Source organism: Sabethes cyaneus, chromosome 2 (assembly GCF_943734655.1).
Source record: "Sabethes cyaneus chromosome 2, idSabCyanKW18_F2, whole genome shotgun sequence".
Taxonomy (NCBI): domain Eukaryota; kingdom Metazoa; phylum Arthropoda; class Insecta; order Diptera; family Culicidae; genus Sabethes; species Sabethes cyaneus.
In genome coordinates this window covers 182,197,697-182,211,042 of record NC_071354.1, presented here as the reverse complement: position 1 = coordinate 182,211,042, position 13,346 = coordinate 182,197,697, and the positions used below count along the sequence as shown (strand labels likewise).

Below are 13,346 nucleotides of genomic sequence, written 5' to 3'. Positions count from 1 at the left end.
TCGCGCAGAGGGTTGCGGCAAGCGGATGAACTGTTCTGTATGTTATTCAATATAGCTATTGAAGCTGTGATCCGGCGAGCGGGCATCGAAACGAGAGGAACGATCTTAAGCAAGAGTAGCGTTCTCTTCAAGAACCTCACCGGCACCAGGAATAGAGTGGCTCAACGTGCTAGATTGCTCAACCAGGTTGAAACCGACTTGCTTGTGTCGAGAAACGCAACGAATTGCTGACCAGTAGCCCAGGACCGAGAACAATGGAGAGGATTTCTAGATATGGTAAAAGCCACCCCGGATCTCGACCGATAAAGAAGGTTAAACTATGAATTTGCTGAATAAATTTTATCACCACGGTACTCACGAGATGGTAAAACAAATTACCCATATCCCGAAGCTGAGATCTCGGCAATCTTTCTGCAGAAAAATTAATTTTGGTAATCAGAAATATTATTGATAAAATTTCCCACCGGCTATAATACATCTTACTTATATATTGACTTACTCCACAGAGGCCGAGATTTCTTGATATTTTGCCTCAAAAACTACAACATAGCGGGGGGTCAGTCCCGGTGTGGTTGTTAATATTCACGCCGAGGATCCGGGTTCAAATCCCAACCCCGCAGAAGTCACGAATGACCCAACTGTTGAAGTGGCTATAATCTAACAAAAAAAATAATACAACATAGCATTCAAATTTCTGGGCTCTTTTCTCACGGTCACCTCACTTAAATTTTTAAACCTTAAACCATGATAATTAATTAACTAATTTAAAATATTAGTGCCTAACTATGTATATGGTTTGCATGAAATAACTTGTGTTCTGAGTATTACGTACGACAGTATATCATAAAGTAAAAAGTAATGTGTTATTAATTCTAGTTGTATAACACTGCAAGTGCGAGGCGAGTCACGTGACGCGGCAAATTTCCACTTCACTCGCATACGTGATTTAATATCGAATCACTTTCGCATAATAGAACCTGTGAAGTCGTCCCGCTTAAATTTGGCTTATCTGTTGCCTATAATGAGCTGGCATCAGGCATCCTGGTGAATTATTGCTTTAGGTGGAGATCACACCGAAACAAAAGTGAAATGAAAAGGACGAGGGCAAACGGATTTTGTGCTCTTTTCGCCTTTTTTCTGTTTATCTAATTTGTATACGCCCACACGCGGTGACAGAAGCGTATCCATGCACGTGTTGTGTGCATTATCATGCGCAAGGGAAATTTTACCTCTTTCATTGTATTAGCGCAACGAAGCCACGATTTGAATGCATAGGTGCATAGAAAGCATAAACGTAGGTCCATAGGATGCTTAGAGTAGGTTTATAGATTAAGACAAATATGTGTTTCTCTTTTTATCATACAAATTAAGTTCCTATTAAATTCATGTTTCAAACCAAATAGAAGTTTATGTATTGGTAGGCAAATAGACCCACATAGTTTTATATCTATCCCTGTTATGTTGATATGAATTGAACTATCCGTTTCATTCTTACTATGGCATTTTGATAGAATTTGTAACGATTAGGATATTTGATTAGGATAGAATGTAGGCGATACCCAAAAGAGGGAAATTTATCTGTAATGTAAATAATTGTGACTATATAAGCTAAGTTTTTCGATTTAATAAAGTTAGTGTTCTTGTTCTAAAGACCTCGCGTGTAGATTTGCTTGATCCTGTTGCTAAGGAATGAAATCACATGTCCCCTAGACGTCTCCTGTTTTAAGGAACGTTGTAATCCGAACTCACAAAACCAAGTGCTAAGGCTATCTTCCTGTTTCCGTATCTAGGAAACGTAAAAATAAGAGGATCCTTCGCCCTCTTGAATTCGAGTAAAACGCCCGCACAGAACCTATAGACTGTTATTTTGTTGACTTTACAACTATTGCTATAGTAAACAAACAATACAGTGAGTATCCATTAACAAAACAAATATATTCAATCAATATTTTCTCTTGCAGAGTATCATGTGTATATTGTATATTGTAAAATACGCAGTTATGTTTTAGGCACTTGTCTTCAAATAAACAGAAAAACGTAAAAAATTACCAAACGACTGGAAATACGTAGATTTCGGCTTTGAATGATCTCCCTAGGCAGCAAAACCAGTTTTAAGTTTTTCCAAATACTCCTTGCGACATGACATTTCTTCTGCTGGTCTATTATAAGGTAACCACACTGGTTCTCCCACAAAATAGCGCTTGGCTCGAATGTAGTTCTAAAAAATAAAAATGTTAGCATTATCATTAGCTTTAAGACCACACCAAATTAATACCTTAATATCCAACGTAAATCGGTGGTAGATGCCACTGGGGATAACAATCATATCGCCCGCAATCACTTCAATGCGAATCCAACGGTCATCTTCCCCACTGAAAAGGCCAACAGTGATAAAGGATTCTTGCATTTTAAATTGATTACACGTATAAGTTACTCACTTGCGTACGTCAAAGTATCCTGAACCATCAATAACAAAGCGGATCTCCTCATCTGTATGAAGATGCTCAGTAAAAAAGTTTTTAAGCTTATTTTCATAGTCCGGAAGGCACTCCTTCGAGCAAGTTATTTCGTCCTCAAAGCTATAACCTCTGTCCTTCCGAATTTTCTCTAGCACACCGTCGCTGTTGAAAGTTTCCGCGTTGAGCTATTACAATTTAAAAAAGTTACTTCACTATAAGTGATATGCATGAGTGAGCTGTCTTACATAAAAGTAGTAAAAATGCGATATAGAATTGTATAATTCGATAAAGTAGCCTTGGTTGATTGCCTTGATATGTAGAAATCCTTGCACATTTCTCATTCATTTTCACGTGATCTTACATTCCCAGTGAGAACTGGTCGCTCGTCGGACAGACAGACAGACGAGCGAAACTTCTACTTGCGTCGGGCGACAAATTCTTACTGGGTTGTTCAAACGTTGCATACAAAAAAATTAGAAACACTCGTTGACCTTCAACTTCTCTGTGCTTCAACATTCTCTTTTAGCACGCAATCGTTAGTCTATCAGGTTTAAAATTTAGGGTTTTAAAAATTTCTTACTTCTTTCATGAACTGCTTTTACCTGCCATTGAATGGACACTTTTTGAGGTTTAAAAGGTTTATTCAAGGAATTTTATACGCACTTTACAGCAATTCCAGTAATAATTGTTTTAATAGAACAGCACTTACCTTGAAATACTCCACTCCCGTTTTGTTGTACAAATCGGTAAGATCCAGAAACTGCGGTGGATTGAGCTGGTGCTCTAAACGCTGATCAGAGGAATCGTTGTCCATGAACCAAGCTCGAACCATCTTGTCGGTAAATGATTATTCAGTTTAGGATGGTTTCTCTGTTCCAAATATTTTGCCTCGTAAATTTTCTGAAGTTCTCTGATGATAAGAAACGAATACTTCGGTGATTGGGGTGATTGTGAATATTATTTGTGTACCTGTTGTACGGTACAACTGTCGACCAACATTTGAAAGGGGCGGATAAGCCAACTGTCAAACAGAACGAGTGAGAGTTATTTTTTGCTGGAGCAGCATAGGAAAATGAACTCTCACTCGTTCTGTTTGACAGTTGGCTTATACGCCCCTTTCAAATGTTAGTCGACAACTTGTACCTGACGCAAAGCCAAAGTACTGACGGTGACGGTACTGAGTTGCTGACTGACACTGATTTCGATTTGCCGATTTTGCCGTCAAAGTGGGGATGGTGAGCACTGAGCGCACTGAGCACAGATTTTTTACAATGTCTTTAGTGAACAATTTGATACATAGAGGCGCAAGGGTTATTAGAAAGAAAATAAAGGAATGATATTTCTACACTAAGAAAACTTTTCGTATAGTTTCTAATGAGTCTCACATATATAGATAGAATTAACAAATGTAAACAAAACGGGTGAAAGTTATTTTTTGCTGGACCAGCATAGGAAAATCAACCCTCACTCGGTTTGTTCACGCTTGCGACATTCGCCCTTTTGTTAATTCTATCTTCATATATTTATTTTCCACCACGCACACATAAAAGATTTTTTGACATTAGCTGGGGCCGTCGCGGACAGAGCTGCCATAAATATAGATATTTGTGCATGCATAAAATTGGGGCCCTACCGTTTTCTCCGGAGTATTTTAATTTCTCGATCTAGTCTTTTAAATAACATACCGTGTACCCCCGTTGGTATGACCTTCTTTAATCTGAACATTTTTAATCTGTACCCCGGTGGTATGAATGCGTTCACATTAAGAACCGATCAAGCGTCACACACAATTGACGTTAAAGTGGACCGGTAAATTAAAAAAAAGCAAAAAATCTTAATGCGTTTCCTCTTGCTCAGAAGCTTTGGCAATATAGCTCATATGCAACTTATCTCTCTCCAGCACTCAAAATAGACCATTTTAGTCGAAACTGCCGAGCCAATTTCGTATTATACAAACCGAACCTTTAGAATTCGCGCATGTTTGAGATGTTTTCAAAACGTTTGTTTTCGTCAAATCAAAACAACAAGTTCATAGGGTGCACGTCTTGCGCGTGTGTGAAAATGAATAGAGTTACCTAGGGTTGCCAAGTCTGAAAAGTACAAAAACCGGCCGGTCGGTCCTGCCTTCAAAGAAAGCGGGGGGGGGGGGGGGGGGTCGTGGCAGCATATTTTTAAAAAAATTTGCCTGAAATGTGCAATGTGCGCTGACATATTATTTGGGTAACCACCGGAAGTCGGTTCAGTTTCCCGTGTAAATGGGATGAGATAGTGAACAATAGGACATCACAGTCAAAACCACAACGAACATTGAATGGATTATTGAAGATAGCTAGTTTCAGAGTGACAACTACTTGCTTCTGGTGCTAGTGGACAATTTAATGTATATTACCGCCAGAAGCAAAGTATTGTCACTGCAAAACTGGCTATCTTCAATAATCCACTGCTCAGAATTGCTAATAAATTTATCAGAAAATTTACAAATCAGGCAAAAATACAAATCCGGCTTCATATGTCGAAAAACCGGGCTTTTTGCAGGATTGCCGGCCACCGGCTTCGCAAGTGAAAAACCGGTCGGGCCGGCCAAAAACCGGCCACTTGGCAACCCTAGAGTTACCAAATATTCAGATTAAAAATGAACTCGCCCAATCTGAACGAGCTGTTTTTCATATTAGCGGGGGTTGAGTGTAAATAGTTTATGGAGTACTTTAAAATTCAGGGACATTAGTAGAGCCAAAAAACACAGTAACTGAAATAATTGATGGGTCCCAAAGTTATGCATGCACAAATACCTGTATTTGCGGCAGCTCTGATGCTCACTGAAGCTGTTTGCAGTAGGAATAATATCAACAACATCAAAATCCAAACTCCCGGATCCTCTCCTCCAGTCTTAGCTCCCCTTTCACTCCTTACATAAACGAGCCCCAGCTAATGTCATTCTGGTTAGTGACGAAACCGTTAATTACTTCATTAAAAACTGCTTTTGAAATCCCACAAATCCATTGACGCGTTTTTGAACCTTAACGGGAAACTAGCAGTCATTAACTTTTCGTCAGAATACACAATTTCAGAAGCAGTTTTTGGGCCCAAAAGCGGGGTTCTGTTTATAGAAATATATTTATTTCTATAGAAATATACAGAAATATATTTCTATAAACAGAACCCCGCTTTTAGGCTCAAAAACTGCTTCCGAAATTGGGCTATCGGACGAAAAGTTAATGACTGCTAGTTTCCCGTTAATGATGACAAGTACTCGCGAGCTATATATTGATGAGTGATGACTACTTTGGCCATTCTCTCAATCCAGTTTCTCTAATCAATGTATACGTTTCGTTTCTTATCACAACACAATCCGTCGACCATCGTATTTTCTGATTTAGTGTTTTCCCGGTGTTCATTCTCAATGCATAATACTCTTATGTGTTTTATGAAAAATTTATTGTTTTAATGAATAATTAGGTTGATACGAAAGCCATACATCAAGCTGTATTAGATAAGATAAGAAAGAAGTTAGCTGAACAACGATTCCAAGGTAACAGTGTGCAGTGGACGGCCAAGATCAAAGTGCGTTAAATATCTACTAGATATCGAATATCTACGACGTTTTTTACGAAACTATTGTATAATCAAACCATGTCAGCTGGTAAATTTGGTGAATTAATCGGTGCCATCGATGAGGGCACTAGTTCGGCAAGATTCATTCTCTTCCGGACAGAGACCGCTGAAATCATATGCTTTCATCAAAAGGAATTGCGGCAAATCTATCCTCAGGAAGGATGGGTCGAACAGGACCCGAAGGAAATTCTGAATGTTGTTTTGGAATGCATCCAAAAAACACTTGATAAACTGCAGGAGCTTGGTGGAAGTGTAGAAGACATCTCTGCGATTGGAGTAACTAATCAACGCGAAACTACAATAGTGTGGGACAAAACTACTGGCGAACCATTGTATAATGCTATTGTTTGGCTTGATATGCGGACGTCCTCCACAGTCGATCAACTGCTAGAGACTGTACCGAATCAAACGCGAAATAAGAATTATCTGAAACCGCTCTGCGGGCTGCCGTTATCACCTTACTTTTCCGCCGTAAAGCTTCGCTGGCTAATCGATAATGTACCAAAGGTTAGTGCCACTAAAAGAAACACTTTCCATTATGTTACCGTTTGCATCCCCGTAGGTTAAAGCAGCTATTAAGAGTAAAACTTGCATGTTCGGAACGGTGGATACGTGGTTGATTTGGAACATGACCGGCGGTTCGAACGGGGGTTCGCACGTTACTGATGTGACCAATGCATCGCGCACAATGCTGATGAACATCGAAACTCTTCGCTGGGATAGAACGCTGGGCAGGTTTTTTGATATACCTTTTGAGATTTTACCCGACATCCGATCAAGTTCTGAGGTTTACGGTATGATAAAAATGGACATTTTACTTAACGTACCAATTGCTGGTTGTCTCGGTGATCAGCAAGCTGCCCTGGTAGGCCAGGAATGTTTAAGTCGCGGCAAAGCAAAAGCAACTTATGGGACAGGTTGCTTCCTGTTGTACAATACCGGAAATGCTTTGATCGAATCGACCCACGGGCTCATCACGACGGTAGCCTATCAAATGGGTCCCGACGAACCGCCGACCTACGCTCTTGAGGGATCTGTAGCTGTCGCAGGGGCCGCTCTGGGTTGGCTGCGTGACAATATGGAACTATTGAACACCGCAAAAGAGTCCGAACAGTTAGCTATGTCTGTACCGAATAACGGCGACGTGTACTTTGTGCCGGCTTTCAGTGGGCTATATGCGCCCTATTGGAATCAGGAAGCTCGGGGGGTGATTTGCGGCATCGGAGAAGATACGCAACGAGGACATATAGTTCGCGCTAGTCTCGAGGCGGTCTGCTTTCAGGTGCGGGATATTCTGGATGCAATGAACAAGGACTGTGGGTTCCCACTGGTGAAGCTTAAGGTCGACGGTGGAATGACCGTAAATACGCTCCTAATGCAGTGGCAAGCTGACCTGATCGGGCTGGAAGTGCAGCGACCGGTCGTGGTGGAAACAACGGCACTGGTAGGTGTTACCTCTCTTGTATAAAGGTACTACTTCTCTATGTGTTCCATTCCATTTTCATTCAGGGTGCTGCTATGGCAGCAGGACGAGGTATTGGCTGCTGGGACGTAGCTAATGTAAGCGTTGCGAGCAACTGCATCTCGTTCAGACCGCAAATTTCGGAAGACGAACGAGACATGCGATACAAGAAATGGAAAATGGCTGTCGAACGATCTTTTGGTTGGGAAGAAACGACTATAAATTAAGATTGTTTATATTGTTCAGTTGAAAAATATTCGGTTTATCTTAGGTATTAAAACATTTTCTATTTTCCAAATAACACTTTTTATTGACTTTCCATGTAAATAGAATAAGAGTTATTGCGTAAAAACGAATGGAGGACAAATTAGGAGGATTTAAGTTTTATTTGCAAACCTGTGTATCATCGCGTTATGTAATAAGAAGTATATTGTTAAATAATGTAGAACGTTCCGGTTGGCTATTCAAAATAAAAAACGATAAATTTATTGGTCTCAGTATTTGCTGATTTTTTTTTTTTTCATCTGAACAGAAAACACCCTATGGTGATATGCGGAGTTTAGATCTGCGGAATATATGCCTAAATCAGTTACTAAATTAGAATCAGAGAGTTTTAAACAATCGAGTTCGAGTTGAAGATACCGTTAAACTGAAAACATTACGGCTCCTCTCAGCAAAAAAATGCGTCTTTTGCGGTTGAATGTTAATATTTTTCTAACGCAACCTAGCAATTTTTGAGACAGTGGTAAATGTTGGCGCTTTAAAGAATATTTCTAGGAATATAAAACTATAAGTATGATTACCTATTGAGGCTCATCCGAACCGGCGTTTTCTTCTGGATTAATTATGCCACCCACAGCACCTTCTTCGCCATCTATAGCGATAGCTGCTGCGACAATCGGACGAATGGCATCTACATCTGGTTCATTGGAAATATCAAAATGACGTTGAGGGAGTTGATTTCCTGCTGAAGTATTATTTTGTTGAAAAAGTGCTGTGTTATACAGTTTGATATTTACCTGAATCCAACTCAAGAGCTGGATCGGCCGTTGCTTCGGCCAGGTTTGTGACAGATTTGGACTTTACACATTGAAAATCTACGTGACGGCTCTTAGCTTCTTCTTTTTCCCACGACATGTGAATGAACGGTCGCTGCAAATAGTTGTAAATCACTTCCACTCGTCCGCTGGGTCGTTTCTTTATCTTTTCCTTATAATTCGGATAACCCTCGATACCGAGACGGATTTTCTTCAGACCTCGATCCTTCAACACCTGCTTGGCTACGTCACGATTCTCAATATACTTAAAGAAGCGATATAATGCCGTGCTAGACACGGTCTGGCAGTACTCTTCACCCATTTGAGGAGGATATTCTTCATCCCAGTCAACGAGATCATCTGCGAATAACGTAAGAAGCAGTAAAGTTTGCTTTATTCAGTGTTCGTTTAATTTGTTAAAAAATAAATTTCAAGCAACTTAAAAAACCAATAAACTCCGTTGCTTAAAAATGTCAAAATAAACATTTTCATGTTAATTCATTTCCAACCTCATAATAATTTTTAAAGAAATATTAAGAAAAGAAACATGAATTTCTTTACTCTGCCTCTTTGGCGCCGATATAAATTTAAAAACCTGCATCAAGCAATAATTGAAAAAAACTATTTTCAAAGATAATAATCTAAAAGAAAATAACAGAAGAAATATATAAAAATATTCTCTTACCGCCAGGGTTGGTTCGATCACTTTGACTCAATTTAGATTCATTTGACAGTAGCGTCCTCACCGAGCAAAATTTGACAAATTGATGTATGGGACATTTGTAGATAATAACTAGATCTACAATTTTGCTGAATAAAGTGTTGCACTATCTTTTATAGTTACGGTGCTACAATGCTAGTATCTCACTAGTAACTAAATGAACGTTCATTTAGTTATTAAAGAGGTACTAGCATTGTAGCGCCGTAACTACAAAAATTATAGCAACACTTTATTCTGCAAAATTGTAAATAATAACGAGTTCTACAAATGTTTCATACATAACTTTGTCAAATTTTGCTCGGCTGAGACGGTAGTGTCAAATGAATCAAAATTGAGTTAAAGTGATCGAACCATCCCTCCTTACCGCTTGTTTTAACACATTTTTGCATGTGACACTTTTATACAATATCAACGCAATCTAATTTCAGACTTACCGTCGGACAATACAACAACATGACACTCCCGGTCACCACGCTCGGCCGAAGCCACCATCAATGGCAGAATCAGTGATTCGAGGAACATTTCAAACTGCTCGCGAGCTCCCTCGTTGCTAAGCTCGTGCAGCAGTCCGCGCAAATTTTGACATCGGATCGTATCGGCCGTGAACGGAATCAGCAAATAATCGCAAGCCTCACGCAGCTCCTGCACGGAAACCGTAGGCGGACAACGAATGATACCATTCCGGTAATACTCGAGAATGGCGCGAAAAACTGTGTGCGAAATACCGTCGGCCACCTCATATTCCCCGCGGTCATTCGGATGTGTAAATTCCATTCCTGTGCTAAACATTCGACCAAGCATCGTGTTCGGATGAGCAGTGAACAGCGACGGATTTATTGAAAACGTGGTATTATCCACGACTAAAGTTATGCGATCTTCCGCGTCCAGAACCTTTTTCAATGACGCTGCGGGCTTAGCTACGGTTGTCGAGGTCTGCTGTTGGACATGCTGCTGCATCAAACGATTATTTCTGTAAATTAAATGAAAAAATCCCTTACTGAGCAAAACCTATAAGCAACAGGTTTGGTTGGTCAGACTGGTTGAAGACCACATCCGGAAGATATGCTTCAAACTTGCACAGTCGTTTCTCTTTGTCGTTGAAATACTCATAGGAAATGGGCACAATGCAAGAAACACTTTCAATTTAAGGCGCACACACCATTTTATCGGCATTGAATCGCTTACCTCGCACGGTTTTTCATCATTCGGCGACGCCGTTCGTCTGTTTCGGTATACTCCTCAGTGTTACTGCTACTGTGAGAACTGTCGTAATCGTTTTTGTTGCTAGCTCCCACACTGCCTACTATGTTACCAGGTGATGCACCAGATGAGGATGAGGAGGATGTTGAATTTTGGTTTCGTTGGTGCAATTCCATTACCAAACGTTTGAACCAATTGCCGATTTCAGCAAAGTATCGCAAGCAAGGCGATTCTAATTTATCCACTGCTATCCTGAGCTTTGCAAAACACCGTTAGTGCGTCTTTATTTTATTATTATACCTTTGCTTTATGGGGAACAATGACAAATATGACTACGGGTACATTTTACACTTTCTCAGAACTAGTTCAAGATTTGGCTCGTCATTTAAGTAGTTATCAAATACTTGAATTCCGATAACTATTATACAAATTTACGCCTCAAAATATTGCCAAATTCACAGGAAAAATGTGGAAAAAAACGTAGCAAATATATCTTTGTTTTATTCTGCCTAATAATGTTCCCGTCTTCGTCTTTTGTCTTTGAATTTGAAGTAAAAAGTTGACCAAATGTCAGTTTTTGGGCATTTTGTTCTCGATTCAATTTCGCTGTATAACAGTTTTACACAAAACACTACCGTGGACCCTATGTACACTATTACTTAGGTACGGCAAACGCGGCATGTTTGTGTTCGTAACATACTTAAAAGTATAGGTGTGTTAGTGTCATCGTTGTACAGCACAATGTTTATGCTTTTTTATGCCCGTAGAATAATAGGGCGAGATTGACGTCACTCTTGCTGTTTACACAATTTGCGCTGCTAACACAAACAAATGGTACGTTGTTCCACACCTCTACTACTTCACATCGCCGTGGACCCCCGTTCGTTCGACCACTTTTAATCTGAATACTTTTTAATTTGGACCCCGCTAGTTTGCACGATGTGCAAATTAAAAATGGTTCAAATGTCATTCTCAACACGACATCATTTGCCTATGCAAGCAATGCACATAAAGACGATTTGTTCGTACTGATCTAGCGTGTTTAATCTGTTTCACATTGCGTTTTCCCAACGATTATGATAGAAATCCGTTCGGAGAATGAAATATTCGCTGCTTGCAACTGCCAAGTGAATCACTGACGAACTGACATGACACTTAGAAGAAAATCCTTTAAAAACTATCGTCCTGCACATTTTGCTTGCACACTAGCACCCTCTATTATGCATGTTGCGGAGTAGCTTGCATTTGCAGGGTTTTATGCTGCAGGGTTTTGTACATTTGAATGGTTTTATACTAAAAACTCAAAGCAACACTCGCGCGCCGCGGTATGGCCATGTTGCGAAACATGCTTTTTTGAAAAATGAGTGGTTTTTGATTGGACGATGGAATTATCGCGTGTGTCTCGTCTGTTTGTCTGTGGCTGAATCAAACCACAAAAACAATATCAAAGAAGATTGCGCAAGAATGCGCAATCGCTCATAAAAGTGCCGGATTCTGGATTGAATCGTGTAAGCACAGACAAACAGACATTACTTTCGGAATTATCGTACCTCATTTAGCCTGAACACTAGCACCGTCTATGATCGACATTCCCAAATATTAAATAGCAACAGGAGTATCCCTCGAACTACTTAGCAAGTATTTTTTATGGGGCATTCCCCTTCTTTCATTAAAAACCGCCATTTTGACTAAAACGGACACATTCCCAAATTTGAAATGACGGTTTAGTCGGTGCAAAGAAAGGAAAACGAGTGTTTCTGTTCATCTGTGGTGTAAGTATCACCGGCGCACTTATTGCTTGGAACATGACGAAATAGTTCGCCGATGATAATACAAAAGAAATTAATCTATTTGTATGGCAGCTCTGAACAAATCATGTTTGTTAACTTCAATTTGCGTTTGTGTTGTCCAAATTCCCTTATCCATCCCCTCCTATTCCCTCCGTCATCCTTCTCGTTCTCATCAGGTAAATGATGACACGGGCAAGATGGGCAAGGCACAAATCTTCAGTTTATTGTTTATTAATGAAAAGTCAACAGATTTTTCTATCCTACTGATTTTGACCCTTCTTTATTGACAGACTTTCCAGCCGGCTGTTAGCGAACAAAAACAAAAATATGAATAAAATTTAATTGTTTGGCGCTTTTGTAATAGATTTACTATAAACACAGAGAACAGACTACCAGGTAATTGACAAAAAGTGTGTAAAAGGTTTTTATGTAATCTACGAGTAATCCTTCAATAGAGCACCCCTCGAGCAGTAAGTGGCAAACTAAATCTTGATGTCGCTGCCATCGCTGCTATGTAACTCCAGCACAAAGAAATGTTGATAAAGGTACATGGATATTTTTTGATGCGTTTGGCAAACTATTTCTGGAGGGTGCTACCGACAGATTTTACACACAAAAAATCGATTACTTCCTTCGAGCCTGTTAATCTGTTCTCTGTGCTATAAACTTCAATATTGTGCTTTTACTTGATCGTTGGATTCCGAGGGCAGTTCAGTTACTGTTTCAAACCTTGTTTCAAACGTTTCAAAGGTAAAAAATGACTAAATTGGCAACACAGTTCGTAATGTTTTATCGCCAAAACTGGCAACGCAGGCTCATTGCGTTTCTGTTGCAACCTTTGTTGGACCTTGGTAGATTAATAGAAACACTACTATTTATCTAGCCTGAGTAAAAGGTAAAGTTTATTGGTAACATGTATCGAGGTCATGATTCTTGGTTACATTATAATAGCGATTGATATGGAAACAATACTTATAATTCTATAAACACATGATCCTACAATAGTGAGTTGTTTATGACAGCTGGCGTCGTCTGACAGCTGGAGTCGTTTGACAGCTGACGTTA

At 39.7% G+C, this 13,346-nt stretch overlaps 3 protein-coding genes across 5 annotated transcripts in view; 1 reads left to right on the top strand and 2 right to left on the bottom strand.

Moving 5' to 3' along the window:
- Window positions 1-1,924: 1,924 nt before the first annotated feature.
- Window positions 1,925-13,346, bottom strand: part of LOC128737532 (acireductone dioxygenase) — a 389,037-nt gene continuing 377,615 nt past the window's right edge. Inside the window, exons 2-5 of one of the 2 annotated variants that reach the window (XM_053832199.1) lie at window positions 3,169-3,369; window positions 2,439-2,644; window positions 2,276-2,372; window positions 1,925-2,218 (exon numbers count right to left, since the gene is read on the bottom strand). In XM_053832199.1, coding sequence (XP_053688174.1) covers window positions 2,093-2,218; window positions 2,276-2,372; window positions 2,439-2,644; window positions 3,169-3,291 — 552 coding nt within the window. In that variant the 5' untranslated portion in view covers window positions 3,292-3,369 and the 3' untranslated portion in view covers window positions 1,925-2,092. Of the gene's footprint in view, window positions 2,219-2,275; window positions 2,373-2,438; window positions 2,645-3,168; window positions 3,417-13,346 lie in introns of those variants that run through there. The other variant, XM_053832197.1, reaches the window with a different exon arrangement.
- Window positions 5,836-8,023, top strand: LOC128737522 (glycerol kinase 3). The gene is made up of 3 exons (XM_053832184.1): window positions 5,836-6,578; window positions 6,634-7,515; window positions 7,581-8,023. Exons 1-3 carry the CDS (start codon window positions 6,090-6,092, stop codon window positions 7,758-7,760), a joined length of 1,551 nt encoding a protein of 516 aa, XP_053688159.1. The 5' UTR covers window positions 5,836-6,089; the 3' UTR covers window positions 7,761-8,023.
- LOC128737525 (BTB/POZ domain-containing protein 10) lies at window positions 7,752-11,006 on the bottom strand. Of its 2 annotated transcripts, XM_053832188.1 has the most exons (5): window positions 10,477-11,006; window positions 9,726-10,261; window positions 8,553-8,930; window positions 8,337-8,500; window positions 7,752-8,257 (listed from the first exon to the last, which is right to left on the bottom strand). In XM_053832188.1, the coding sequence occupies exons 1-4, from the start codon at window positions 10,665-10,667 to the stop codon at window positions 8,337-8,339; spliced, it is 1,269 nt and encodes a 422-aa protein (XP_053688163.1). In that variant the 5' UTR covers window positions 10,668-11,006; the 3' UTR covers window positions 7,752-8,257. The 2 variants fall into 2 exon arrangements, with proteins under 2 accessions (XP_053688163.1, XP_053688164.1); XM_053832189.1 differs by having other exon boundaries at window positions 7,754-8,497.